This window comes from Cladophialophora carrionii (genome assembly GCF_000365165.1).
Source record: "Cladophialophora carrionii CBS 160.54 unplaced genomic scaffold supercont1.6, whole genome shotgun sequence".
NCBI lineage: Eukaryota > Fungi > Ascomycota > Eurotiomycetes > Chaetothyriales > Herpotrichiellaceae > Cladophialophora > Cladophialophora carrionii.
Window position 1 is genome coordinate 2,535,434 of NW_008481831.1, and position 27,960 is coordinate 2,563,393.

Below are 27,960 nucleotides of genomic sequence, written 5' to 3' on the forward strand. Positions count from 1 at the left end.
GGACTGTAGAACTGTTCCGTCTTGTCATCTCGATCGGCTGTGAAATGATTCGCATCGCGATGCTTGGTGTGAGAAGCGTCGCTCGAAAGGAACCATCACGGCATGGTCAGGTACTGTCGAGTATTAGTGATTGTGACGCATTCCCCGGACGCCATCCAGCCAATCACGTCCCAGACAATCAGCGGCAGCAGCTCCACCGAACAAGGTCGGCGACTTTTCTCCCATTGCGCATCTTTCCACCCGACCAGCTTTCAACGTCTTCTCAAGCTCCTCCCACGACCACCACCACCTCTCTCCTCTCCCAAATCCCGTCAAGATGCGTCCCGTGCCAGCCTGCGCAGGCTCAGCCCTACGTAACTGGACCCGACACACGCTTCCCAGCAGCAGCTCACCCGCCTCTCAATCGACCCGTGTCGCCAGCATCACAGCTTCCAACGCCCCCCAGAGAAGATCAGCAGCCTCAGGCGCCGAGGCGCCGGGGGCAAGCAGCTTCGACAGCCCCTTCGGCAGGTCGAAGGGCCAGCACTACGACACACGCAAGATCCCCAGCTTCAAGGGCTATGCGTCCAACAGCCCTGAGATCTCGAACCGCGTGTTCCAGTACTTCATGGCCGGGAGTATGGGACTGTTGGCCGCCGCGGGCGCAAAGAACACGGTACAAGGTACGAAGGAAGAAACACATCTCAAGCCCAGCCCAGCCCAGCCCGGCTCGGCCAAATCCTTGAGCATCAGTCCGACTCAAAGAGACAGAGAGTAGAAGCACAATTTTAAAGCTAACTTCTATCTCCACACAACGCAGACTTCCTAGAAAACATGTCCGCTTCGGCCGATGTCCTCGCCCAGGCTAAAGTCGAGATCGATCTCGCCGCCATCCCCGAGGGCAAGAACGTCATCATCAAGTGGCGTGGAAAACCTGTCTTCATCCGCCACCGCACCGAAGACGAGATCAAGGAGGCTGAATCTATCGAGTACGCTCTCCATGCGCCTGTCCCCTTCCCATTGCTTTAATCACCCCATCGCATCCCTGTCGTCCTCATTTCAGATCGAAGCATGGCGTGATATGACATGATATGACAACCGAATCTAGTACTGATGTTATGTGATCTACTCTGCAGTTCATCCGTCCTGCGCGACCCAGAAAAGGACTCGGACCGCGTCAAGAAACCCGAATGGCTGGTCATGCTGGGCGTGTGCACGCATCTCGGGTGTGTGCCCATCGGCGAGGCCGGTGATTTTGGAGGCTGGTTCTGCCCCTGCCATGGCTCGCATTACGATATCTCCGGGCGGGTGAGGAAGGGGCCCGCGCCCTTGAACCTGGAGGTCCCAGAGTATGATTTCCCCGAGGAAGACAAGTTGGTGATCGGATAGATGAGGCGCGTGGGCGAGATCATTCCAGTGCCACGCACAGAACGGAAAGATACTGTATATACTAGCCAGCATGATGCTGGGGGGACGTGATGGTGTGGTGGCGAAGACCGTTCGACATTCCATTGATAGCAATTGGTGCCGCGTGTTGCGGTGCGCAAGAAGGACATTGCGATAAACAAAAGCCAAAGCCACAAACCTCAGCAGATCGCCTCGTGCAGTTATATGGCCATCTTGCTCGCTTGCCTTGCTTTCCTACTTGCTTCACAGTTTCGCGTCGATGTTCTCGGATTAGATATTCTGACACATTGGCCCCTGCTACAGGGCGACGCATATCGTACATTCCGGTCATGTCTACTAATACCCAGTGCCACGCGCGCTATGCTATCTATTGGCTCAGACAGACATGCTACTGTATATACACAAAGGTGCCGCCGCGACGGCACTCGAGTCCATCTCTGGAGGGGGTTCGCTTGTTAGCAAACAGCTGAGCCCCTCGTCCGGTGCCACTGCCACTGCCACTGCCACACTGAGGACGGAAGAACACACAAAAGCTTTCCGTCGGAAAGACCACGGCTAGGCTACCGTGGCCATAGCAGCACGAAGAACACAAGCTCGGAAGACCACGTCTACCGTGGCCGTAGCAGCACGAAGAGCAACCCCATGACCGCCACGCCGCCGGCCACGCCCTCCATGGCCACTTTGGTCAGGTCCCATTGGGAGACCAGGATCTTGCGGTCCTCGCTGAACAGTGATCTCAGGGAGTCTTCGTATTTGGCCAGTGCGGAGTTCGCGGACGTCCAGCGCAGTGATGAACCATTCTCGTCCGGCCCGGAAGCAGGGAAGGTAGGTTGGGCAGCCGGGGGGAGGTCCTCTTCTGCCGCGAGTTCTTCTGCGGTGAGAGACTCGGCCGCGGCTTCGATGCTTGTTTGGGACGGTAGGGGCGTCGGCTCCGGCTCTGTGGGTATCGCGGCTGCAGTGGGAGCGTCTTCCGACGCCGTTCCGGTGATGGCGTCGACGATCTGTCCCGCGATGTTATCCGCGACGGCGTCGACTTTGGCCCCCACTGGCACGGGCACGTCGTCGTCGTCGTCGGGAGGCAGCGCGGCGCTTTGGATCGGCTGCACGGCCGTCGCCGCTCTTGCCTCCTCCGACTCCTTGATTGCAAGCTCGACCTTCTCCTCGAAGCCCTTGACCAAGCGTCTCCTGCGCCACGGTTCCAGCACGACCTGGAAAATCACAAACAACAGCACGTTGATCCCCATCAGTCCCCACGTTCCCCACGTGGACATCTGTCTTATCTTGTCGCTCCAGATCTGCTCCTCGTGGTACCGCGCCAATATCGCTTTCGCGAGCTTCGTGCTGGCTTCCTCGTACCGTTGTTCCGCGTCGCTCACGTTCTTCTGCGCCGCGGCCTCGGCCTGCTCGTTTGCATGGTCGCTCCTGTATAGACTGGTGAAGCGCTCCAGATCGCCAGATGTCCAGGTATGTTTCCTGTGCAGCAGATCGTTGACTTCTCTTTGTGTGCTTGACCGCTGAGCAATGGCTTCCGAGTATTTCTCCCTCGACGCCTTGACCTCTTGTCTGCACTGCTGGACGACGGATTCTTGGTGTTCAATGTCGTTTTTGAGGGCCTCGATCCCGGAATAGCCAGTCAGATCGTTCAGCCGGCGCGAGGCGGTGAAGATGTGCGTTTGGAAGTTGTCCATGAAGTGCCCGAACCGTTTCTGGAGGTTGGCATACCGGGCTGCGATCGAGTCGGGGAGAGGCTCATCCGCGGGCCGAGCTTCTCGCTGGGAATGTGACTCTGGTTTTGGTGGTTTCGGCTCTTCATGTCTCGAGGTGTGCACTATTGAAGACGCCTCGGGAATGGTGTGGACGATCGTCTCGTCCGAGGGGTTCTTCAGCGTCTGCTCGGTTCGGGCGGCGGCATCTGCCCTCGAGTCGAGACTGTCCTCTATCCGGTTCTTTGCATCCTCCACGTCGCGGTCCACTTTGGACTTCTTGTCGCTATAGAACCGAGCTTGAACAGCTATGCTCGGCCTTTGGCAGGTCCATGCCTGCCGGGATGGCCGTGCCAACAGGGAATATTGTCGAGGTTGTCGCAGTGGCTTATGAACGGGTTTCGCTGCTCGGAAGGCCGACCATAGCGTCTGGGACAGTCGCAGAGGAGCTTGGTGCATGTCGACTGGCCGTCGAGTTCACTGGCGACAGTCAGAGCTCGGCTTCTACGACGGCAGAGCAACCGTCGCATTGGGCATTGAACTGCTCCAAAGCGAGCTCCAAATGATCGGCTCCCTCCAAACAGCTTGGGGAAGGTAAGCCGAACGAGAAACCCACTCAAAACTGCTCAACCGTCGACGTCATTGGCGATGGCGGAAATCGGACTCGACGGCGCGCACGGGATACCGCATCGGGCATGTTCCCGCCAGGCCCAGGAAAATGTTGAAAGGCCTCGAGACGAGGACGAGGAGGGGGCAACCGTTGGCCCTGGTGGATTTCTCCCCACGTGTATGCGCTGGCTGATTTCATTGTGAACGAAATTTGATATCGGCGATTGATCATTCTTGCTCCGAGAAAGCTCGACCCTTTTTCTTCACCAGCTCGTCATTCTCTTCCCCATATCTCAAACTTGCTGTCGAAGGAGAACACAGGACCATCGTCGACATGCCGTTCCCGCAGACCCTCGAAGCAAATCCGAAGGTGATCTTCTTCACCGATTTCGACGGCACTATCACCCTCCAGGACACCAACGACTTCATCACCGACAACTATGGCATGGGCCTCGAACAACGGCGGAAGCTCTTCCACGCCGTGATCGATGAAACAGACACCTTCCGCAACACCTTCCAACAGATGCTCGACTCCTGGAACATGCCCTTCCCCGAAGTCCTGGAGATTCTGAAGGAGAATATCACCCTTGATCCGGGGTTCAAGGATTTTATGGTCTGGGCCAGGGAGAAGAAAGTGCCTGTCATTGTGCTGAGCAGTGGGATGGTGCCCGTGTTGGAGACCCTGTTGAACCACTTGCTCGGCGAGGATCTGATGAAGGACATCGAAATTGTGGCCAACGAGACGCAGATCCGACCGCCTGGCAACTCGCTGGACAAACCTGACGGGTGGACGATCTTGTTCCACGACGAATCTGGCTTTGGTCACGACAAGTCCCTGACGATTCGACCCTATGCGGAGGCGATCGCGAAGATGCCGCACGACCAGAGACCGACGTTGTTGTATGCCGGCGATGGTGTGTCTGATTTGAGTGCAGCTCGAGAGACGGATCTGCTGTTCGCGAGGGAAGGGAAGGATCTGGTGGTCTATTGCGAGAGAGAGGGCATTCCCTTTACACTTTTCAACAGCTGGCATGATATCCTTGAAGAGACACAGGACATCTACGAGGGAAGAAACACGGTGAGGAAGCTGGCAGAGGAAGGCCTGAAGAGGCATAGAACGAATTCAATGGAGGCGAACGGCCACGTGAAGCCGACCATGAAATGAGCCGGCCGACATGTCGAGGTTACCTATTTGCGGAATATCTTGCAATGCAGGGTCTTGGCTCACCTCAGAACGATAGACCGGGGGCGGCGAACGTCAAGAGACATATATTGAGAGGCAGTGTGGGACGGCTAGATCGGATACAAAACGCGGAAGGAGTACGAAGCTCAAATAGACTGACTATGCATATCGACCAGGACCTATAGAGGGTAATGATGCACCTGACGCCGGCTCCCAGGATGAATGCCAGTAATGACCGCGGATCAATGCTTCTCATCATAATCAGCCAGTGCCTTTCTCAGGCCAGCCTCGTCTCTGGGCACGACTCTAAGCCTGTACCGCCTCGGAACACTGACCAGCTGTGTCTGATCCTCCACACCCTTTACAGGATGTGTTTCCATCTCTTTGCCCCCTTCCGCTCGCACATCCATCAGCTCAAAGGCGCTAAGCAATCGACAGTAGATGGTGTACATCTCTCGGTTGGCCAGCAGAGAGCCCGCGCACATCCTGTAGCCGAGACCGTATGTGAAAAGCGGCGCATCGGGATGTTCAAGCCAACGCTCCGGGCGGAAGGTGAATGGGTCCGTCCACACCTCCGGGTCCATGTTACATGCCCAGGCGTTGAGGAAAATGACGGATTTCGCAGGGATGACGCGGCCGTTATATGTGATGTCCTTGACCGTGGCTCGAGGCAAGGACAGGCGCAGCACCGTGTAATACCGGAGGAGTTCTTTGACGAGCGCCACGATGTAAGAGATGGATTGGTCGTCGTTCGCATCGCAGAGGACCTGCTCCGGCGGATAAACCTTGCGGATCTCGTCGTGGGCTTTCTTCTGGATGTCCGGTCGCTGGGCCAGGAGAGCCATGGACCAGGCGACCAGGGTCGTCAGCGTGTCGAGACCGCCCGAGAGCATGGTGAGGGAGATGGAAATCAGTTCCTCCTTGTTGAGTTTGGCTTCCCGGTCCAGGATGACGTTGGCCTGGATGCACGGTTGGTGTGTTCCTTTCGCCATCCGATCGTCCAGGTCGTCGTTCAGTTTCTTCAGGTAGACGTCGCGGCGCTGCCGCATTTCTCGCGCCCGCGCTTTTCCGAAATTGAAGGGATTCAGGCGCAGAAGCGGAATGTAGTCTTGCAGATTGCCGGTCGTGGAGCGGAACTTGGATACCTCCTCCTCGACGTGCGTGATCTCGCCGAACAACTCGTCGTTTTGAGACGCCATTCGGGTTCCCCAGTTCAACGTCAATGCCAGCGACAGGGAGAGCCGCTGGATCATGGGCATCGGGTCCACGGGTTTGCGGCCGCCGTCGCCGTAGAGGAGAAATTCATTCAGAAAGTCCCGTGTCTCGACGTCGATGTGCGGCACGTAGGTCGCCACGCTGGGTTTGTTCAGTGCGCTCGCCGCGCCCTTTCTCCGCCGCTTCAGACTCTCCGAGAAAGGCGACGTGCCGATCGTCGTCCCGCTGGTCGAGCTGACCACTTTGTGAAACGTGTAAAACTCCGGTCTCGACGAGAGGGCCTGTGAATTTGCGCCGAAGATCTCTCGCGCCGCTTTCGACGAATTCACCACGATGACGGGCACATTGCCCAGCATGATCTGGTAGACGGAGCCATATTTCTGGGCCCATAGACGGTACTGCTCGGCCGCGTTGACTCTGATTTGGTGGATGTTCCCAATCATGGGGAGGCCCGAGGGTCCATCGAAGCCCGGAATGCGTACTTGGTGCCTTTGGACTTCGCCGATCAGGAGGTAGAGTAGGGCCGATGCTGCCGCGACGTATGCCAGGAATGTTACTGGCGACTCATGGGCATGCCCCAGTACAAAATCGACGGTCTTGTCAATCATCGTGGAGGAAGCGCGGACGGACGTCTGGACGGCAATCAAAAAGAGTCACTTTTTACACAAATCTTGGGAGGAAGAATCTGCTTCGCTCAACAGTATTCGAGGACTATATCAGTGCGCGACGGTATCGTCGCACCCCCCGGAATTGCAATGTGAGGGGAGCATGATGAGGATGTGGAGGAGACGTGGCCACAGCCAACCACGATTGACCCAGATTCCGTGTTTGTGCAGAGAGCGGAATCACCACCGCAGAGAGCAGAGCCGAACATTATGGCGAGAGTTAGGCATGGAATCCCACACAGATTCATTGGCCCATCGAACATGAGCTGGTGAGACTGAAAACTTGAACGGCTCGTGGGGCCATTCCGGTGGAGGATGTATCAGCCGAGTATCATCGACGGTACGGAGTACAGCGGACTCGCTGCCAGGCGCCACAGATGCGCTGCCCATAAAGATACGGCGAAGCGTCAAAAGAAAGACTCTGAGGTGGAAAGCCAATTAACAAGAAGATTCAAGCACTTAGTATCTCGGCCTCATATTCTTCCGCGCGCCGGTGGAAGCAGGCTCTTACTTTGGGAATGATCTGTATGGCATTGCGAAATTTTCACTCAAAAATAGAAATGATAAAGGGGAGACTGCGCCTGAAGAAGTGTTAGGGTGCACTGGTGTCAGATAGCATTGGCCAATATCGCGAGTAGCCAGTGCTCCGGAGGATGTAGCCCATGCGTAGTGAGGACATAGTATCTTGGGGCAGATGTGATAGAAATCACTCGAAATATCATGGCAATAACGCGCGTGGTGCAGCTGATCCTGGGACTGTCAAGGCCAGGTTGGCTACGCTCACAACTCGACGTCTTCCACCGGCTCAGGACTGCTGGATAATCTCAGATGCTCCAAATCGTGCAACTCCTCCAGAACGTCTTCTGTACCTGGGCGACCAAGATGTGGGGACGAGCTGTATGCGCGGAGATTCCGTATTGTGTACCAGCTTTCCGCCGGCACATTCGCTCCATCACTCGAGCCGTTACTCCTGCGGAAATGATTGCAAAAACTTCGTTCCTCCAGTGTCGTGATCAGTGATCCCGGGAATCACGTTGTTCCAGAACAGATGACCCATGGTAGGCGTAGTCAATTCTTTGTAGAATCCTCCTTCACGAGTGAACTTCACACCTAACTCGGTCTGCTGCTCGCTCCCTTCGACTTTGGTGCCGAGCAGATATTCCTCGTCAATGGTCCCTGTGAAGAGCACCAACATATCGTCCATGCCAATGATCCGCCACGTGAGGCCGCTTCCACACTGAGAACAGAAAGATCGGATTGCGGACTGGGTCGACTGATATTCCCGGTATGTTGGTGATTTCGAAATGTCGCCGATTAACTGGGACGGATGTATCAATATCTCATGCGAGATCAATGATCCCGACCATTTGCGGCAAATGGAGCATTGGCACGTTGCAGCCTGACAACATCAGATTGGGCTATCCGGGCGAGGAATGACACCTTACTTGAGCTGGCCATGCAGCGTCTTCAGGAAACGCGATTTTGTATCGAATCGAGCCGCAAAGGCATCCACCAGAAATGGATTCGGGACGGGTAGTCATCGTGTTCGAGTGGGAGTCGTGCAAAGCGGGAAAATGTGCTTGGAGAGACGGGAAGAGGGATTGCAGTGGATTGATGATCCATGGTTCAGATGTGGAAACACCCCAGTAGTCTTATATCTCAACGTCTTGGGCGGCTGCGAAGCAACTCACGAAGGCACCCGTCAGGCAACAAAGTTGCTTTGTAATAGGTACTGGGAAAGAGTTTGGAAAGGTGTTGCTGGCCCAGAGGCGCTTCAGGTGGCCAAGGCTGTTCCTTGAGGTACGGATATTTGCCGTTGTCATGGAAAGAGACGAACCAAGGCCCAGCGACGAAGGGCAAGACGGTCCTAAGCAGGCCTCCACCCAAGCTTGCAAAACTATCGCGCACCCAGTGTATTCATATTGTCTTGCCCAGCGACGTGACAAGGCTTGGCTGTGGCTTGCCAATTCAGGCATCCAAGTCTCCGGAACTCCTGATTGCTGGGTTTAAACTTCCACGTGTAGAGGTATACGAATACGCCGTGCGAGCCATTTTCATTTCGTTTTTCGACTTCTTCGCGATCCCGGGGTAGGGTCTTTCTTCCCTCCAGTAGTCGTACTGTTAGTGGCAGACTCACTAGCAGTCTTTCCCTCCTCTGCTTCTTTCTTTGCGAGAGCTCTCTTGACGGCGCCTTGCTTCTCCAGCTGTTCAATCTGCTTTTCACTGAATTCCCACAGCTGTTTGGCGACCTCCTCACTTTCGACGTCTGACCGCAGAGGCTGGTATTCTCTGCATTCTTTGATCAACCGGCCGCCAGGAACCCGACCATATTCTGCATCCATAGCGGCCAGCAGGTAACTCTGAGCACCCTGTGACGGTGACTTGAGGATGAGCCACCACAAAGGCCAACTGAGCAAATACACGAGCAATCCCCAAATTGCACCGCCAGAAAGCCATCTCCTGGTTCCTGGAGTCCGAGAATAGCCAGGGTCAATAATCAGCACTCGCGCATTGTTGGGTTGATTGTCCGGTCTCTTGTATGCGTCTAGGTGCTTCTGGAAAGCGTTTGCGAAAGCCATGACTGCCAGCTTACTCCTTGCGTATGAAGAAGTTCCTGATTTGGTGGCCACTTCGGTAGTCTTGTAATCCAACTTCCCACCAATATAGCTGCTACAGGTGCTGAAAAGAATCCTCACATCTCGATCGGGAGGTTGTGCTCTGATGGCTGGTGACAGAATGCTCAACAGGTGGAAAGTGCTGAGATAATTGATCATCCACTCCGCCTCCAGTCCGTCCATTGTTGTCTGACCCGTACCAAAGTAGGGAGTCATGATATTTGCGCACAGAATAATCATGTCCAATCTTCTCGGAGGCGCATTGTCCACCCATTTGGTCGCGAAAAGACGGATTGAGTGGAGGGAAGAAAGGTCTACCTGCTCGGCATAGACAAGCTCGTTATTCGTGATCGTCCGCACGTCCTCGATATAGTCGACCAGAAACGGATCAGAGGGAGCATGATGGGTCAGGAGAATAATTTGCGCTCCTCGTGTGGCGAGTTCTTGTACCACGGCTGCGCCGATGCCCGAAGTTCCCCCCTATGAACGCCGGTTAGGGATCGAATCTGTTTTGGAAGGATCTTCTCACCGTAACCAGGACCACCTTCCCGTGCATTACTCGTTCGGAGCGACATGTCGCTCCGCCAAAGTACAATTTCAGAAGAGCGATGACGCCAATGACGACCGCACCTTGGACGGCAGCCCAGGCATAAGGGATACCAGAGAAGCCCCTGCCGAAACCCTCCGCCAGCAGGGGAATGGGCATGGTTAGATACGACTTGAACCGTGCAGCATGGAGGTTGAACTCGGAGTGCGAGGTGCCACAGAAACCTGCCTGTTGAAACTCCGCTGATTCCGCCTATCAGAGGGCTCTGATGCCTGACCAAGAACGTCACCCAGAAATCATTGACTTTCACACCAAAATCGGCACCCTGAACAGTTGAGAATCGAGACAGTCTAGATTCTATCAACTAGAGAAAATTGCAGGATCAACTTCTCGTTCTCGAGTCTTCGCCAATTTGTGTGGAAGCGTTGGCTACCGAAAAGGGGTCCCATGCGCCTGATCTACCGTCTGGCATTGTTATCATTACGAGGTACAAAAGATCCAGCTATGTTTCATTAGGTCCAGCACGTCGTTGATGCCTGTGTTCATCCCTAATCTTTCGTTAGGGATGAAACATGCTTCACGATAAATTCGTCGAAAATGCATACGAGGAGAACAAGAAGTCTCAAGCAGTCGCCAGGCCTGTTCAGACATTTAGAAGCGTGTGAGTAGTGGTCATCAGTTGGAGCTAGTTATGGCGTTCTCAAGTTGGTTGTTCAACGGGTTTCGAGTACATCCGCCTCAGGTCGACATCTTCTCAGGCTGCCGGTCACGCTGGAGCTGTGGTCGAAGACCCGACGGGACTTGTGGTTGCTGAACATGGTCTAAATCGCTGGCGATTCCACGTTTCCTCACGTAGTAGAAGCCTTCTGCTGTGGACAATCACCAAGCAAGAAGGGCATGATGGCATAGCCACCGGAGGCGGCAGGGATTAGCTGCTCCTCATTGTGGCACTGCGCGCGGGCATGTGTTAAGTTTGAGCACTCAGATTTCCTCTCAGTCTTCTGGAATCCGATTTCTACTTCCTCGGAAAACATGCCGCCTTCGCGGAGCAGAGGAGCCCTCAGGTCCAATTGGATGTCTACTGGTTCAGGTAAGGGTCCGAACGAGGTGTTCAATGCCGCGTTGCAGTAAGCCGAGGGAAGCCTCAGGAATGATATGCTAAACAATCAGGCCAGACATTGTTGATTGTAAGAGACTTCTCTGCTTCCAGCAAGGACAGTACAAGTGCGAAGTCACGAAGTACCACTCAACACCTCTGCATCCAATTAAGCCAGGAACACGAAAGGACAGCGCCGCTTTTCCAGGATTGAGGATGGCGCGCGCTCAAAAGCCAATTAAAATTCAATGAAGCCACATTGTCCCACAGCGGCATTAAATTCTACCCGAAAGTGGACTCCAGGCTGGTTGCTGAGGCAGCGCTCCTCATGAACGTCATTCACCCGCGATTCATCTCCCTTTCACCTCGAAGTTCGCGGACCTCGACCCCAATTCACATACTATATTTGCGCCAAAGTCACATTTACCACTACGCGGCATATCTAGATTATTGCTCTACTCTGTTCATCAGTCCGTAACGCAATCAATCAGCCAAACATGCCTCGGGGGCGCAAATCCGCCACTGCCAGAGCCAGTTCGGGCGGCCAGTCCAGACTCTCGTTCAACAATCGGGTAACGAAGACGAGCGCACACGCACAGAGGGATGAAGAAGTCGCCAGCGCCAAGAAAATCTCTCAGATCGAAGACACTCTACAGCAGGAACAACCAGAGCCGGAAGTCGTGGATGTGACAGTCAAAGACGAACCAGAACCGGGACCAGCGCAGCAGAAGATCGAGAATAACGAACAACCGGAGACCGAGCAGATCGTCGAGAAAGAACCAGAACCATCCAAAGCCGTAGCGAGACGGAGAATCAAAGCCGTCAAGGGCAAGGACGAGAGAGAGAGAGCCGCGGAGAAGATCACAGATGCGCAACTCAAGAAGTACTGGCAGAAGGAAGAAGACTCGAGGCTTGCTCCCAGAGGTATGGTCACATTCCCACCCCATTCTCTCTTCCTCGTCTGTCCCTTCCCGTGTCTTGTAGGGGGTCTTGGGGGTCTGCATCACCTTCGGAACCCAAAGGCGCCGTGTACTACTTTACCTTGGTACTAACATGCCTCTGCAGTACACCAAGAGACCCTCCCCCTCCACGAAAAGATCCTCCGACACTTCGACCTCTCATCCCAGTACGGCCCTTGTATCGGTGTCCCCCGTCTGACCCGCTGGCGGCGAGCCAATACTCTGGGCCTGCAACCGCCCATTGAAGTCCTCGCCGTGCTGCTCAGAGAAGAAGAAGGCGGTGATGCGAAAGAGGAGATGCATTACGGACGCAAGGGTCGGAGTCAGGGCTGTGGCAAAATGGCGTATATCGATGAACTTGGAGGTGGACGGGTTGTGCTTGTCGAGTAACTCGTTGGCATGAGAGTGTGGTTCCGTACGAGGCGGGCAGAGACCGGAAAGGGCTTTTGATATGGCTGGGCGTTTTTATGATGTGGCACGAAGGAGATGGGAGGTTCTCTCAGTCTAAGGCGGTCAAAATAACAGGTTTCCTGATTACGGAGAGCAACAATCAACCGTTTCACCGAAACAATGGGTTGTTGCGGGTATGGCGAGGGGGCTACCCTCTACCCACCTCGTCAGATGATAGAAGGTGACCGACACCAAGTGGATCCAGTTTTCATGCGACAGGAGTCATAACCCTCATCTTCTGCCTCTGGTACTTGTGTTCGAGTGCTAGTGGTATTTTGTTTTCTATGCGGACTGACCCGTCGCCGATTGTCATACACCACAACCGATACATACATAACGCTTCTACTGCCAGGCGAGCTTCCAAAGTTCAACTCCGGTAAGAGAAACACCCAAGCCAGCACCTCTCGTTACCCGTTGCCCACCCGCTGATGCCAGCCAACCCGTCATCAAAACTTCATGCCTGAAATTTTTTGGTGTGCTCTAGATCAAAGTCAATACACGGAGCAAAGCTGAGTTGCCGTCCTTGATTGTCTATGCGCCAAACTCAGGAATAGTAGACTTCTTGCCGAGAAGGGCCAACGGCACAATACCTGAGACATGCATCTCAGGGCCGTACACATGGATATCAAGACCAAGCTCTTCTCCCACACCTTTGATGTTCTTGAGACCTTCCTGGTAGTTGGGACCAGCACGACGGACCCAGATCTGGGTCTTGTGCTCGTTCAGGACTGGTGCGACTTCTCTCAGGGCCCGGATGACACCCTTGAAGGTAGAAGCAACGTTGGTGAAGTTGGCAATGCCACCACCAATGAAAAGGACCTTGCCGTCAGGGTGCATTGGTGCCCGGAGCATGAGGTCGAGAACCGTTCTAGCGTAGTTGTACGTCTGAGTCTCGGTCGGAGCGCCGGAGTATTCACCGTAGTTGGCCAACTCGCTGACAAAACCGGCGGAGGCAATGGCGTCGGCATACACGACAGAGGCACCACCACCAGCGACCAAAGTCCAGATGCGGCCCTTGGCATTCAGGACGGTCAGTTTGAGTGAAGCGCCGGTCTTCGCATCCATGTCCGCGATGTACTTCTCTTCCTTGCTAAGCTCACGACCGAACGGCGCAGGGAAGTCCATGGGTGGGCCAACGTCGATGGTGACTTTTCCGTCGGACTTGACCCCGGGTAGACCAAGAGCAGCGGGGCTTCGGGCAATGGCCCATTTCACACCACACTCGAAGTCGGCGGTCTGATCAAGCTTAGCGGCAAGATCGAGGAAGTGCACCTCAGCGGAGGTGGCAGCAGCGTTCGGAATAACAACCAACGGGTTGATCTCGAGGTAGGTGAATTGGCAGTCAACGTAGACGGAGTAGAGTCGGACAATGAAGTCGATCAAAACATTGTGGACGCCCTTGGGCACGTCAGGCAAGAGAGTCTCGGCCAGCTCTTGATTTGAGGGGAACTTCTTCAGGTCGACTGGGATCAGGATCTTCTTGGCCTTTGCGTCCACGTCGCCAACGTCGACACCACCCTCGTGTGTGAAAAGAATCCAGTCGCCCTGCCAATCAGTTAGTCTGCGAGAAGCGACTGCCGGGTGCACCGACTTACATCTCGGACGGAGTTGATGTTGATGTAATATTCAGTATCTTGGGGGTGAGGCACAAAGGGTTCCACGAGAAACTGGCAGAGAACGCCCGTAACGTGCTCGACCTTTTGCTCCTTGCGGGCTCTCTCCTCAATCCACGCTCTTGCGTCTTTCCAAGTCTTGTTCAAGGCCAGAAGACCGCTTTTCCCTCTTCTCTTGATCAGCTGATCGGGCTTTGCAACAAATTTTGAGCCCGGTTGGAGGAGCCATGGGTATGTAGCCTCAGCTTGGTCCAACACGGTCTTCGGTGACTCGTCCTCGGGAAAGAAGATCGAGGCCAGTTTTGGAGGAGGGTTGTGCACGGCGGCTGCCTTCAGAGGAGTAGGTTTGATGACAGGAGCGCGGGTAAGGTGGTAGTTGAGAATGGCCTTGCCGTCGGCTTCGAGAATCGACTTTGCTGACATTGTTGGCGGCGGTGAGGTGTGGGGTAAATAATCAGGGGAAAGGAATGGAGGAAGAGAGTCTGGCTCGACTTTTGAGATAGAACAGGATCTAAAGTGGAAGAGAAGTAGCAACGACCACGTCTAGGTTGCCGAAGGCGAGAGTGCAAATGAGCAACTGTAGGTGAGTGAGTTCGACAGTGTGAACAGCCGGGGCCTCCAAATCAATGCTCACACACTCTGTTGGCCTCCGGAGGATACAAAACTGTCTCGCACTTTTTGGTGGATCTCAGGCCTTCGTTGGGAGCAGGGGTCGTCCCGCTAGGCGGGCTAAACTTATCGAGGGGCACTCAGCACGCAGATTAGGCGTGGAGCTACTCGTACAGCTGTGCTACTGACCCGCGCCAACGCCAGGGACAAACCGCCCGCGCCCATGACCATCGCCTGCACTCCATAGTGTTTGACCGACAATCCCAACCCTCGGTCACCGCCAATTGTACCCTGTGACGTGGACACATTTTTTTCTTCGAGCCGATTGACCTCCAACACATTGTCTGCTGGTTCAATGTTTTTCGAGCGCTGCGCCGAGGTCGCACAAACGCCGAGCGTCATACCCTTTTAGTTTGTTCTCGAGCACCGATGAACAATCTCCTTGCGTAGTCGGCGAATATATCGGGTAGAATTGATAGTTGCCGTGGTTCCCTTGTGGGCAACAAGCACATCTGTCACCTCGCCTTACGAGATACGACAGGCACTTGTTACGGGGGGCCGGACTCCGAATGGCGAGAGCACGCGAGAAGATCGAGTTTGCTCCAATCGATAGAGGAACGATTGTCTTCAGGCCCGCTTTCGCTGCCATCCAGCATGTTACTCGGCGGATATGCGATAGGGGTCTCAGCCTTTCTGCGACATAGCCTGCACAAAGGGGATAGTGGCGGCAGATAGTGCGGCATAGCGAGTGTAGCTGAAAAGGCTTATGTGGCCATTCATGGCACAAGCACAGAGGGAGCCCACCAAAAAATCTCACCGCCGGAAAGCGAGCCTCAGTGACAGCGGGTGAAGCTGGACTCGTTGAATATTGGGGGCCACCATTCCTATTTTCGGGCGCCGCGCAGGAGCTTCGGTGCAGCTAAGCTAGCCGGACCTGCCTCAACAGACGATCCCCAATCCAGTCAGCGCGAGCCTGTGGTCCCTCAGCATCATCTTCGCACTCCACATTCTGGTCCGAGAAAGTGAACACCCAACTCATCCCTCAGCAGCGTCGGCTTGAATTCACCAAGCTCACCTTTTCCTCCCTCACGTCGGCGATTGTGATTCTCTCCCTGCTGAGTTTCAACCGCTGTCTAATTTCCAGCCTCTCCTTTGACGGACAAATACATCACCCAACATCCTAATCAGTCCAGTGTGAGTCCTGTTGACGTTCCCCATTCATTCACCGGCATACCCTCCCCTACTTTTCCCAGGACCGCCCTGCGTTATTGTACTCGAGGACAGCAAGAAGACTAGACTCTACTCTCTTCTGTTGTCCATCGTCACATTTCGCATTGTCTTGTCTGCGTCTCCTCCGACTAACATCATGGGTCTGCCAGTCCGCGAAAACTCCCCTGACAAACCTCACCCCGCCATGCCTACCGCTACCAGTGGCGCTGCCAACGGCGTGCCCAAAATCCAAGTTGCAAATGGCGACCTTCCAGATGATCACGAAACTCCCTTCTCAGCCAACGACAACATTCGCAGATTTGCGCCTCCTTCACGGGCGCTGAGCCCTTCACAAAACGCTCTCTTCCACAACAAGACAAGATGTTTCGTCTAGTAAGCCAGACAAGACTATCGAACAAGGACACGTTCTAACAGGTATCAGTGGCATGCAACCCAAGGCTGTCCAGGGTATGCTTGACTTCGACTTCATCTGCAAAAGAACGACACCCTCTGTGGCCGGTATCATCTATACCTTCGGCGGCCAGTTCGTGAGCAAGATGTACTGGGGTACCAGCGAGACTCTGCTACCCGTCTACCAGTCGGTGGAGAAGGCCTTCGAGAAGCATCCTGACGTTGACACCATTGTTAACTTCGCCTCTTCGCGATCCGTCTACAGCTCAACAATGGAATTGATGGAAATCCCCCAAATCCGCTCGATCGCAATCATTGCGGAGGGTGTCCCGGAGCGACGTGCCCGTGAGATCATGGTCAAGTCAAAGGAGAAGGGCATCACAATTATTGGACCTGCTACCGTTGGCGGTATCAAGCCTGGTGCTTACAAAATTGGTAACACTGGTGGTATGATGGACAACATTGTCGCCTCCAAGCTTTACCGCAAGGGTTCAGTCGGCTATGTCTCCAAGTCGGGTGGTATGTCCAACGAGCTGAACAACATTATTTCCCAGAACACCGATGGTGTCTACGAGGGCATTGCCATCGGTGGTGACAGATACCCCGGAACGTCGTTCATCGACCACCTGATCCGATATCAACAAGAGCCTGAGTGCAAGATTCTCCTCCTGCTTGGCGAGGTTGGTGGTGTCGAGGAATATCGAGTCATCGAAGCCGTGAAGAATGGCGAGATCACGAAGCCAATCGTCGCCTGGGCTATTGGTACTTGCGCCAGCATGTTCAAGACTGAAGTCCAGTTCGGACATGCCGGTGCCTCTGCCAACTCTCAGCTCGAAACTGCGCTCGTCAAGAACCAGAAGATGAGAGAAGCAGGTTTCTATGTCCCAGACACCTTCGAGGACATGCCCAAGGTCCTTAGCGAGCTCTACCAAAAGCTGGTCAAGCAAGGCACCATCACACCTGCTCCCGAGCCGGCAGTGCCCAAGATCCCGATGGACTACGCCTGGGCGCAAGAACTAGGCCTTATCCGAAAGCCCGCATCCTTCATCTCCACCATTTCAGACGACAGAGGTCAGGAGTTGCTCTACGCAGGTATGCCCATCTCAGATGTCTTCAAGGAAGAGATCGGTATCGGTGGTGTCATGTCACTCCTGTGGTTCCGTCGCAGACTCCCGCCCTATGCCAGCAAATTCTTGGAGATGGTCCTCATGTTGACTGCCGATCACGGTCCGGCCGTGTCTGGGGCAATGAACACCATTATTACCGCGCGTGCCGGTAAAGATTTGATCTCCTCGCTCGTCGCTGGTCTGTTGACCATCGGCTCCCGATTCGGTGGCGCTCTTGACGGTGCCGCCGAGGAATTCACTAAGGCCATGGACAAGGGCTGGTCTCCCAGAGAATTCGTCGACACCATGAGAAAGGAGAACAAGCTCAGTAAGCCAAGATCCGCAATCCTTGAAAGCTCCCCACTAACTCTGGTCAAGTCCCTGGTATCGGTCACCGAATCAAGTCCCGCAACAACCCTGACTTGCGTGTCGAGCTTGTCAAGGACTTTGTCCTCAAGCATTTCCCGTCTCACAAGCTCCTTGACTATGCCATTGCCGTCGAGACTGTCACCACGTCCAAGAAGGATAACCTGATCTTGAACGTCGATGGATGCATTGCCGTCTGCTTTGTTGACTTGCTCCGTGAGGGTGGTTCATTCTCTGCTGAAGAGGCTGAGCAGTATCTCTCCATTGGCATTCTCAATGGTCTCTTCGTCTTGGGTCGTTCCATCGGTCTGATTGCCCACTTTTTGGATCAGAAGAGAGTAAGTCTTTGCACCTTTTGGCCAGCCCGGCTCTCGGTCATCTATTCAGAACATATGCTAACATATCTATAGCTTCGCACTGGTCTATACAGACATCCTTGGGACGATATTACGTGAGTTGACGCCTTTGCCTGCGTCGGAAACAAGCTAATTGAAGTGCAGATATCTCCTCCCCACCCTCGGAAAGACCCCCGGTAACGAGGGACGTGTCGAAGTCAGCACTGTGTAGATGTTCTTTTTGGTGCAAGTTGCATCTTGCAAGCTGCGTCGGAACGGCTACGACGAATGTAGATGTTCATGACTCCAGGCTTGTCGACGCCCCTGTACTCGCCGCAGTGGGGCCATGGTTGGTTGGACTTGGTTTGAAGCAGCATTTTGAGGCCTTCCGGTTTCAAGACAGGGCTGGGAGTTTAGAGCTACTCACGAAGTACCATGATGGTGGAGCAAAAAGATCCTCTAGAAAAGGGGAACTGGTCAGGTCTGTTGGTGTACAGCAATACGGGTATGGTAGATGGGAGCAGTGGCGTATGCATGATTATGTCCCTCGCACCACCCAAATCCTCACAAGTGATGTTCTACCCTTTAACCTGCAGACATGGACTATTTCTTCTCTTGCTTCCCCAATGCATCGGGAAAGGGCTCGGGCATGAGAGTTGTGTGCGAGGCTTTTCAGCTCCAAATTCTGAACGTCGAGCAGATCAGCACAAACCCTCTAGTACAAACGTGCCGGCTGTATGCCCTGACTCTGGAATAAAAATCGACTCGAAACGTCCATCAAATCGACTGAACTTTGCAATTTCTGAGTCCAGTTGCTATCGTCAGTGCTCGCCGCCATCCTACCACACGTATACTTGCATATGCAGACGCGTCCGGAGTACGGAGTACTTGGCATATACGGAGTATATCAAATCTAATCAATTACTGTACCTGATCTGGCAGCAATTCCAAACCGGGTCATCATATCATCATATCAACATATCAGCATATCAGCATAACTCGTACGAGTCAGAAGGGAGAACCCAATCCTCCTTTGCGCCATTCGGCAAAAACCACCAAGCCATGCATCCATCTATTTGTTTACTTTGATCTTTCGGAGAATTTTACGGAGTATATTCAACTCACACCTCACCCAGGATCCTCCCTCTCCCTCTCGCTCTGCCCAGAACCGCCCCAGCAGGGGGTGTGGGCTGTCTGGTGACCTCGAACGTCTCCTTCACGCGCCGCACGCCTGCGAAGGCGAATTCCTTCCTCTTGTACGTGGCGCGGGCGTCGGCGTCGCCTGTGAGTGCGCCCGGTGGCATGCCCTGCCATGCGGGCTGCCATTGGACCAGTTGGTTGTTTGTGGTTGCTGGGTTTTGCCCGCCGCCGCCGTTGCTGGACGTGTTTTGCTTTTTCTTATGCCTGTACGAGAGACATTTGAAGATGGCGCCGACGATTCCCGCGGCGGCAACGACAGAGCCGGTCGCAATTCCGACCATTGTACCGGTGGAGAGGGGGCCAGAGGAGGAGGGGGACGACGCTGTGCCGTCGGTGTCGGGGTTCGCGCCAGGGGACCCGGGCGATCCGTCTGGTCGGGAGAAGCCGCACGAATAGTCAGTTCCACGCAAATCCAATATGAATGGTTGGTCAGTCAGTCGGTCGGTCGGTCGGTTGGTGTGCGTTTCGTGGCAGGGACGACGACGACGAAGGTGAAAAATGATATAGAAGAGGCTCACCGTCCGTCCTCGACGCGTATCCTTGCGGAATGTCCACACTCGCCAACGGCGCGTCGACATGCTCACAGTGCTTTGCGAATATGTCGAATGCCTCCTGCGCGAGGTCCATGCCATCACAGCTCTGCTGGACACAGGCCCACGACTCGGCTATCACGGTATGGAACTTGCTTCGACAGCAATCTCCATTCGTGTAGTTGCAGTTATGGGCAAAGTTGTTCACATAGTCGGTGTCTGGGCAGGCGAGGCACGATGCCGCGCAATCGGGGTACGACTGGTAGACTGAGGCGAAGGACAATGTCGAGCAGGCTTGTGCACAGGACGTGAAGATCAGGCTGGACAGGATAGAAATAATAAATCGGTCGAGCAAAGGGGAGGTTGGGAACATGGTCAGAATGGTAACCAGCAGTGAGGTGAAGAGGAAGGGACGCTGCGCTTGAAAAACAAAGGAGGCGGTCGGTGGTTGCTTACAAGAAGAAGGCAACCCTTTCATAGTCCTTGAACAGACTCCGTATCCTTTGCCAGACCATATGTGATCGCAAGGCATTAGTGCCGCCCTGTATCATGCATGTGGTGGCGGGGTAGACGCCTTGCTGGAGTGTGATGAGACAACAGCCTTACCAGGGAGCATGACTGTCGAATGGCAATTTGACGTTTCGAGGACGATATACAGAACTGAACTTCAATATCAAAGGGAACTCGAGAGTCTGAACGAATGTATCTGTCCCTGAGGCAAGGAGGTAAAATCAGGAAGCATCTCTTTGATGGGAGTCATCGCGGATGAGGCTGAGGCTGAGTCTTGGTTCGCATTGCGATTGGCACGATCAGCATTCCTTGCAAGGATCGACCAATGACATGCTGCATCTGCTGGGAGTGACTTGACCTAGACGAAGCCCGTAGGAACTCAAGAGGCCGCTTTGAGGGCATCGGCAATGACTCCGCACATCTCGAGGACCTTTTCTTCTTCAAGACGTTTTCCCACGATTTGCAACGCAACCGGTGCGCCGTGGTAGAACTCAGCGTCGTAATCTTTCTGGATCCTGCCGTCGATATCGCTCAACGGCCTGAAGGTCTCCATGTCTCGGGCCTTGTCAAGCTCTTTATCCGCAAAGGTGACGGGGAAGGTACAAGCGGTGAAATCTGCGCGCACAGTTAATACCAAACCTGACACAGCGAGGAAGTCGTCATGCATACCAAGAAAGTTGACGAAGCCAGTGTAGCCAACGTATAGACCGCTCCTCTGCGTTTCGCCCAGACGAGGAGCAGCCCAGGGAGATGTTGCGCAGATCAACCCATCCAGTCGTGGTTTTCCGTGTGTAGCAGTAGCGTTCCATCTGTCGAGGTACGCTTTCTGCAACTCGTTCCGTCGTATGTTCATCATTCGCATTTTCGTCGGTCCGAGCTCCCCTTCACCAGCAGCGGCGGCCAAGGCGTAGCCCTCCATGCTTGGAAAGATCGGTTCGCCGTATGGCTTCACAATGTCCATGATTGCGGCGCCACCAAGGTCGAAAAATGCGGCTTGCAGATTCTGGGTGGGTCAGAAACAGGCCACATCAAAAGAAAAGACGCAGGGTATACCTTGACGATGGCTTCATGGTCTTCTGTGGACCAGGGGATAACCTCATGTCCTTGCTTCTCAAGAGCATCCTGTGTCATCTTCAATGCACGTTCAACAGGTGGATGAACATGGACAAGTCCATCTTCGACACCAATCAATCCGAACCTGAGTTTTCGACCTGGTGGTTGGATGACGTTCTTCCTCCAGGGGATGGGCAAGGCCTTGTGGTCGTATTCCCAGGGGCTTACTGCTTCAGACAAGAGCGCCTCCGAGTATAGCTGTAATGTCTTCAGAGACCGCGACATCGGGCCACTGACTGCTAGGATATACTCCTGTCCGGCTATGCCCGGCTTCACACCGTAATGCGGGTAGCGACCGAAGCTGGGTTTCAGGCCATAAAGATTGCACCATGCAGCGGGGATGCGGACGCTTCCACCGATATCAGTCCCGACACCTAATGGGGACGCCTTGAAGGCAATCAGGGCGCCTTCTCCTCCACTTGAACCACCAGGACTGAGGTGCTTGTGCAGCGGGTTTCGAGTTTCTCCCCAGACATTGTTGTTGGTCTCCGCCATCATCATGGCAACTGGGACATTTGTCTTGACATAGAACACTGCACCGAGGTCGCGCAACATAGTGACCAGCAGGGAGTCCTTGTGCAAGGGCTCGTTGGCAAACGCGGCCATTCCATTGCTGGAAGGATGCGGAGCTGTTATGAAGCAATCCTTGAGGGAAATTGGTAGACCATGCAAGGGCCCGATCGTGTGTCCGGTTCTTGCCAGGTAATCATCGAGATACGTTGCTCTCTCGATTGCTTCCGGGTACAGGACTTCGGTCACGCAATTCGTCAGTTCCTGAGCCAATGCTGATGCTTTGCAGTGTGCTTTGGTGACTTCGAGCGCTGACCATGCCTTTGTTTTGATCTTGTCAAGGATAACATCTGCTTCTGCCTGGATTATCTGAAGCTCGTCGTCAGTGTAGTAACCGGATTTTAGGGCAAATTCTGTCAGGTTTTGGGGCAGCTCTTCTTCTTTCCAGCCAGGAGTCTGATAGAAAGCAGCAATACTGGCGGCTCTTCTCTTACGAGCAATTGCCGAGGCTTCTTTGTAGTCATACGTCGCCGTGGTCGTCGTGGTCGCCATGTTTTATGTGGTCAGCAGGACAACCCAGGTCATCAGGGAGATGCTCTTGACAAGAGGGAAGATGCACTTCAATGCTTTCGAAATGCGAAGAGCGGATTACCGCGTCGATTGCGGAGTCCGTACCCTCTGTCAACGGACTCTACGATACGATGGAGTCGTTCATGATTGGAGACGCGTTGGGAGACAGAAAGAGCCCGATACGGAAGGCGGCCGAGGCTGCCGATGATGTCCGACGCAATGAGTATGCGCCACAGTGTTTGACCTATGACGACATCCACGTGACTCTGCGCCATCGCTTCGCCACAATTTGGGGTTCGGGTTACGAAGAACAAGCGGGAACGTCCGGCCAAGTCGGAGCAACCGAGACGTCCTAGGGAGGGCTTTTGGTGATTCTGGCTAAACGAAAGGCACTCGGATGGAAACGAGGGATCTGACCGCTAGGCACTTGTTCCAGGCTGCAGCAGCACCTCAAGCCGATGCCATCCGGGGGCACATGGGTCTCGAGTGCAGCTGAGCTAAGAGCCGTATGACCACTTAGAGGCCACGAGACGCCCGGAAATGGCTAGGGGCCTTGATTAGTGAAGGAGGGGTCGTGCCGCGGGGCTCAGCTCAGGCGGTTGGACGAGAGAGTGAATGACTGCTGAGTTGAGTTTGAGTGCACCATCACTCCCGAGCGCAGCTTGCGTGGCTGGGATTCTGCAAGCTGCGCAAGCTCTCTCCCTGTTCATTTCAGCTGTGACATTATATATCTGTCCTTCTCACGTCTACCTCATCTTCCCTTCATACACCAAATCAAGCGCCCCGCCAGCAACATCCTCTGATCCAAGCGACCTACTCATTACAGTCTTACCGTCTTCGAGTCCGTCTCGCCTACAATGTCTGGACCCTACGATTCCTACGGCGGCCAGGGATATGGCTCGCAATATCCGCAGCAAGGCTATGGGCAACAACAGGGTTATCCGCCGCAGCAAGGTTATGACCAAGGCCAGCAATACCCCCCTCAGCAGGGCTACCAGCAATATCCACCTCAAGACCAAGGCTTTGGTCCTCCTCGCCGACAAGATTCCTTCGGCCCTCCCCAACAGGGCGGCTTCCAGCACGGTCAGCAAACGTACCAATTCGGTGCCTACGACGCCAGCAACCCACAGGGCAATGCAGGCTACTATGGCCAGCCCCAACAACAGCAATACGGCAGCAACGACGCCTACGCCCAAAACCAGGCCTACCAACAACAAATGTCTCATGGCGGACAGGGCCAACAAGGTCAAGGCGTACCGCCCCAAGCGCAAAATCACCAGTTCTCCCCTCAGTCGAGCGATCCCAATGCCCCCAACTACGATCCTAACGCTCCTCCTATGACTGAAGGAGAGCGCGGTCTGCTGGGCGCTATTGGTGGTGGCTTTGGTGGTCACTTCCTAGGAAAATCATCAGGTCATGGTTTCCTCGGTACTGTCGGAGGTGCCCTTCTCGGCAGTGTTGCTGAAGACTTCCTGAAGGACAAGAAGAAGAAGCACCACGGCAGTGGTGGCAGCAGCTGGGGTGGCAGTGGAAGCCGCTACTAAACCTCGTCGGAACGGCCGTCCGAGAGCGAGATGACAGAGCGGCGCATTGACGACGTTGCTGAGATTGATGGTTTTTGGGAAACTGGTGGGATACAGAGGACTCAGCTCACGATTGCTTCATGAACTGCATGCTTAATTCTCTGTTACGAGAGCATCACGATGCTTCACACGATTCATTCTAGGCGTGGCCAAACTGATTACACTTTGCGAGAAATGACGATGGATAAACCGAATACATCCTTTAAAACGATCAACGTTCTTCCGTACCCTTCCCTGCCTTCTGATCGGTATACACTACCTAGCAATCGTGGACTCGTTGCTGCCGGTCACGACTTGTTCGTTTACCGTTCTATAGCCGTGCTACGAGAGGTTTCTGGTCACCCACTTCGCCGCGAAGCCCTTGTTGAGCCTCGTTTCCAGCCGGTTGCAAAGGCTTGAACCCAGCATAATCGTTATCAATGACTTTCTGCACCGCCTCGTAGAAGGCCTTCAGCCCGCCAAAGTAGAATCGCAAGGCATACTTCTTGCCCGGGACATTTTGGCCAAAGATCCAACTTGCCGTTTCTTTGAAGAGACTGCCCTCGGCGACCCGCTCACACTCGGCACACCATTCTTGCTCGGCCTCCCTTGTGGCTTCGATGACGGGGACCTTGTTCTCCCTGCGGCCTTTCTCCGCGCGAGCAATGAGGCCGGAGATGAGGTCGACGTGCGCCTCAATCGCCGGCGGCAGGTTGGTAAACGGGCCCTGAGGACCTGTGATCAGGAAGAGGTTGGGGAACCCCGGCACCGACACGCCCAGGTAGCTCGTCGGGCCTGTGGGGGCCCAGTATTCCTTGAGCGAGACGCCGTCGCGGCCCTGGATGCGCACGCGGTTGTAATTGCCCTCGATGGCGTCAAAGCCCGTCGCAAAGATCAGGACGTCGAGTTCGTACAGTTGAGCCGTCGTCTGGACGCCCTTTTCCGTGATGCGGGTGATGGGGGTTTCTTGGAGGTGGACGACATCTACGTTCTCTCGGTTGAACTGCTCGAAGTAGCCGCCGTCGCAGAGAGGTCGCCGCGCGTAGTAATCGTGCGGTTGCAACTTGCGGGCCTTTTCGGGGTCCTTGACGATTTCGCGGATCTTCTTGCGGATGAAGGCGCAGGCCGCTTCGTTGGCGACCTTGTCGGTGGCGATGTCGTTGAAGCCGCCGAACATGAAGCGGAAGCCGTTGCCCTGGCGCCAGAGGGATTCGAAAATGGCTTCGCGTTCCTCGGGCGACGAGACGGACGCGTAAGGCCGTGTGGATTCGACGAAGCCGAACCCAACGACGCTGTTCTTTACTTGCTCGAATATGGCGTCGTAGTTCTCGTTGACCCACTGCCGGTAGGCAGGGTCGACGGGCCGATCGCCGCTGGGCACGCTGTATTGAGGGTGTCGTTGGAAGCAGGTCAGCGATTTGACCTTGCTGGCGATATCGGTGATGACTTGGACGCCGGTCGAACCACAGCCTATAATGCCGACGCGTTTGCCCGTGACATCGAGTCCCGGCGGCCATTTTGCCGTGTGGACCTTTTGGCCCTGGAACGTGTCGATGCCTGGTATATCCGGGTAGTTGGCTTTAGACAGGAGGCCCAGCGCCGTGACGAGATATCGTACCCTGAGAGTCTTGCCCGTGCTCAATTCCACGCGCCAGAATTTGGATGTATCGTCCCATCTAGCGGATAACAACTCCGTGTTGAACTGCATGTCTTTCCGGAGGTCGTGTCGTTCGACGACATGTTGGAGATAGGCCAGGACTTCAGGCTGTTTGACATAGTGATGTGTCCAGGGGTAGGTCCGCAGGTCTTCCTTGTCCCATGAGAATCGGTATACAAAGCTCTCGGTGTCGCTCATTGCACCGGGGTATCGATTCCAATACCACGTCCCTCCCACATCGCCGGCCATATCTATCACCTTGACTGATAAGCCCATCTGCCTCAGCCGGTAGAGCTGATATATCCCGCTGAATCCTGCCCCGATGATAAGAGCATCGAGGTCGACTGCTTGCTGCGCCATTGCCGGCCGTGGTCAACGAGTGTGCTCCAACAGAAGAAACCCCCGTGAAACACACAATCGCCAGGTCTATCTGAAGCTCAATGGGCACCCACGTCTGGATAGATTCAAAGAGTCGCGGAAGACCGAGTTATCGCATTTGCATAAGCGACTTACCTAGGTGCCGCTGACATGTCGTTACACAAAGAATCAAGTGAACCCTGATAGCCGACGGGTTTCGATTCCCGTGGACGGAGGTTCATATCGTGGAGAGGAGGTCGACTAATGCAACCTTCAAGGGTGCGGCATCCGGCAGTGCAGCATGTCCCTTTCACTAAATGACCACGAACTGCCTCGGTCCTGTATGCTGCCCGTCATGGTGGATGAATCATCGGAGTGATGTTGTTCTTCTGAGCACTGTTGAGCACGGGGGAAATCCATGGAGAGGGGGAGTGGCTTAATAGAGCCCATACGCCTAAATAACAGAAAGCCTAGCGAAGTTCGGGCATGCCTAAAGTACCTAGGTAGGTACCTACGGACGGTCTGTACTCCGCAGGGTGGTTGTGCTAAGTGGGCCACCGGCTGCGGTCCCTGCGCGGCTACAGTGCAGAGTCTCGCAGCGCTCCTACAGAGATTGCCCCGAGGCGTACGTACCAAGACTCGTCAACATCTCCGCTCCTTGCTACCGTCCGCCGCAGCTGATCTGTCTCCCTGCTAGCTCGGAAGACAGACGGAATCCCACCTCGATGCAGACGGCACGACAGAGTTGCGAGTCTGCCCCATTCATCGCGATTGGCGGTGGGTGGGCTTTCTGTGTCCTCTTCAAAAGGTAGGGTGCTTCGGATTTCTTGAGCTTGTAACTCTCGTTTTCGTTGTCGACACTTCAAACATGACGAGCACAGCAGCGCGCGTGGCTTTTATCTCTGGTGGTAGCGGCGGCATAGGGAAAGCCACCGCTCATAAACTCGCTAGCCGGGGCATATGGACTGTCATAGTGGACATGAACGAGCAGGAAGGGAGTACCGTCGCGGATGAGGTGGCGAAGAAATGGAATGTGAAAACCAAGTTTCTCAAGGTCGACATAACCCAGGAACAGCAGGTCAAAGATGCCGTCGCAGCAGCCACTGAATGGACGGGCCGCATCGACTATGCGGCCAACTGTGCGGGCATCTGTGAATCTGTCTGGGCGGAGGAGGAGAGCATCACGACGGAGCTGTTCGAGAAGTATGCTCCTGGTCGACACTCTCGAATTACTCGGTTTCTGACTGCTATAGGACGCACGCTATCAACACCAGGGGCCTATGGCTTTCACAGAAATATCAAGCCTTCCAGATGAGAACTCAGGAACCCCGACCAATCTCCTTTGAACCAGCTTGTCCACACAAGATTCCAGGCCAACGTGGGGCTATCGCGAACGTTGTCTCAATTTCCGGCCTCCAGGCTGCTGGACTGGCTGCGTATACTCCCAGTAAGTACGCTGCGGCTGCAGTGACGAAGAATGGAGCCAAGTTCTATGGGCCCGACGGTATTAGGGTCAATGCTCTGTGCCCTGGCTGGACATTGACCAAGATGATAGAACATAGTATGGTCAGTGCTCCTTGTGTAACGGGTCTTTCTTGTTCAAGCACCCGCATCAACAAGGCCCTTATCGGAGAGAACAGACTTCTAACATGACTGCTTTCGACTCAGGGCAAGGAAGGCATCATCGGCTCAAAGGAGAACGAAGACTCAGCAGTGAGCAAGGCGATCGCCCTTCGCAGGATGGCATTTGCCGAAGAACAAGCCAACGTGCTCAGCTTCTTGCTCAGCGATGAAAGCAGCTACATGAACGGCTCTTTGGTGGTGAACGACGGCGGTTTCCACGATATCAGATAGTCATTGGAACAGACTCATTA

At 54.6% G+C, this 27,960-nt stretch overlaps 14 protein-coding genes across 14 annotated transcripts; 6 read left to right on the forward strand and 8 right to left on the reverse strand.

The window, feature by feature from the left end:
• Positions 1-316: 316 nt before the first annotated feature.
• G647_07886 (ubiquinol-cytochrome c reductase, iron-sulfur subunit) lies at positions 317-1,368 on the forward strand (the record flags this gene model as incomplete). The annotated part of the gene is made up of 3 exons (XM_008732198.1): positions 317-662; positions 800-968; positions 1,116-1,368. 3 exons carry the CDS (start codon positions 317-319, stop codon positions 1,366-1,368), a joined length of 768 nt encoding a protein of 255 aa, XP_008730420.1.
• Positions 1,369-1,994: 626 nt separating this feature from the next.
• G647_07887 (uncharacterized protein) lies at positions 1,995-3,548 on the reverse strand (the record flags this gene model as incomplete). Its single annotated transcript, XM_008732199.1, has 1 exon — positions 1,995-3,548. The coding sequence occupies one exon, from the start codon at positions 3,546-3,548 to the stop codon at positions 1,995-1,997; it is 1,554 nt and encodes a 517-aa protein (XP_008730421.1).
• A 484-nt stretch (positions 3,549-4,032) lies between these two features.
• On the forward strand, positions 4,033-4,863 carry G647_07888 (uncharacterized protein; the record flags this gene model as incomplete). The annotated part of the gene is made up of 1 exon (XM_008732200.1): positions 4,033-4,863. One exon carries the CDS (start codon positions 4,033-4,035, stop codon positions 4,861-4,863), a length of 831 nt encoding a protein of 276 aa, XP_008730422.1.
• Positions 4,864-5,123: 260 nt separating this feature from the next.
• Positions 5,124-6,704, reverse strand: G647_07889 (uncharacterized protein; the record flags this gene model as incomplete). Its single annotated transcript, XM_008732201.1, has 1 exon — positions 5,124-6,704. The coding sequence occupies one exon, from the start codon at positions 6,702-6,704 to the stop codon at positions 5,124-5,126; it is 1,581 nt and encodes a 526-aa protein (XP_008730423.1).
• Positions 6,705-7,725: 1,021 nt separating this feature from the next.
• G647_07890 (uncharacterized protein) lies at positions 7,726-7,965 on the reverse strand (the record flags this gene model as incomplete). The annotated part of the gene is made up of 1 exon (XM_008732202.1): positions 7,726-7,965. The coding sequence occupies one exon, from the start codon at positions 7,963-7,965 to the stop codon at positions 7,726-7,728; it is 240 nt and encodes a 79-aa protein (XP_008730424.1).
• Positions 7,966-8,815: 850 nt separating this feature from the next.
• G647_07891 (uncharacterized protein) lies at positions 8,816-10,082 on the reverse strand (the record flags this gene model as incomplete). Its single annotated transcript, XM_008732203.1, has 2 exons — positions 8,816-9,856; positions 9,906-10,082. The coding sequence occupies 2 exons, from the start codon at positions 10,080-10,082 to the stop codon at positions 8,816-8,818; spliced, it is 1,218 nt and encodes a 405-aa protein (XP_008730425.1).
• A 1,434-nt stretch (positions 10,083-11,516) lies between these two features.
• Positions 11,517-12,368, forward strand: G647_07892 (uncharacterized protein; the record flags this gene model as incomplete). The annotated part of the gene is made up of 2 exons (XM_008732204.1): positions 11,517-11,943; positions 12,085-12,368. 2 exons carry the CDS (start codon positions 11,517-11,519, stop codon positions 12,366-12,368), a joined length of 711 nt encoding a protein of 236 aa, XP_008730426.1.
• Positions 12,369-12,959: 591 nt separating this feature from the next.
• G647_07893 (uncharacterized protein) lies at positions 12,960-14,464 on the reverse strand (the record flags this gene model as incomplete). Its single annotated transcript, XM_008732205.1, has 2 exons — positions 12,960-13,973; positions 14,024-14,464. The coding sequence occupies 2 exons, from the start codon at positions 14,462-14,464 to the stop codon at positions 12,960-12,962; spliced, it is 1,455 nt and encodes a 484-aa protein (XP_008730427.1).
• A 1,600-nt stretch (positions 14,465-16,064) lies between these two features.
• G647_07894 (ATP-citrate synthase subunit 1) lies at positions 16,065-18,309 on the forward strand (the record flags this gene model as incomplete). The annotated part of the gene is made up of 5 exons (XM_008732206.1): positions 16,065-16,252; positions 16,302-17,704; positions 17,755-18,080; positions 18,153-18,193; positions 18,243-18,309. The coding sequence occupies 5 exons, from the start codon at positions 16,065-16,067 to the stop codon at positions 18,307-18,309; spliced, it is 2,025 nt and encodes a 674-aa protein (XP_008730428.1).
• Positions 18,310-19,198: 889 nt separating this feature from the next.
• G647_07895 (uncharacterized protein) lies at positions 19,199-19,904 on the reverse strand (the record flags this gene model as incomplete). Its single annotated transcript, XM_008732207.1, has 2 exons — positions 19,199-19,647; positions 19,796-19,904. 2 exons carry the CDS (start codon positions 19,902-19,904, stop codon positions 19,199-19,201), a joined length of 558 nt encoding a protein of 185 aa, XP_008730429.1.
• Positions 19,905-20,696: 792 nt separating this feature from the next.
• G647_07896 (uncharacterized protein) lies at positions 20,697-22,492 on the reverse strand (the record flags this gene model as incomplete). Its single annotated transcript, XM_008732208.1, has 3 exons — positions 20,697-20,932; positions 20,987-21,320; positions 21,371-22,492. 3 exons carry the CDS (start codon positions 22,490-22,492, stop codon positions 20,697-20,699), a joined length of 1,692 nt encoding a protein of 563 aa, XP_008730430.1.
• An 875-nt stretch (positions 22,493-23,367) lies between these two features.
• On the forward strand, positions 23,368-24,054 carry G647_07897 (uncharacterized protein; the record flags this gene model as incomplete). Its single annotated transcript, XM_008732209.1, has 1 exon — positions 23,368-24,054. One exon carries the CDS (start codon positions 23,368-23,370, stop codon positions 24,052-24,054), a length of 687 nt encoding a protein of 228 aa, XP_008730431.1.
• Positions 24,055-24,403: 349 nt separating this feature from the next.
• On the reverse strand, positions 24,404-26,089 carry G647_07898 (uncharacterized protein; the record flags this gene model as incomplete). The annotated part of the gene is made up of 1 exon (XM_008732210.1): positions 24,404-26,089. One exon carries the CDS (start codon positions 26,087-26,089, stop codon positions 24,404-24,406), a length of 1,686 nt encoding a protein of 561 aa, XP_008730432.1.
• An 865-nt stretch (positions 26,090-26,954) lies between these two features.
• Positions 26,955-27,940, forward strand: G647_07899 (uncharacterized protein; the record flags this gene model as incomplete). The annotated part of the gene is made up of 3 exons (XM_008732211.1): positions 26,955-27,237; positions 27,291-27,652; positions 27,755-27,940. 3 exons carry the CDS (start codon positions 26,955-26,957, stop codon positions 27,938-27,940), a joined length of 831 nt encoding a protein of 276 aa, XP_008730433.1.
• Positions 27,941-27,960: the final 20 nt, after the last annotated feature.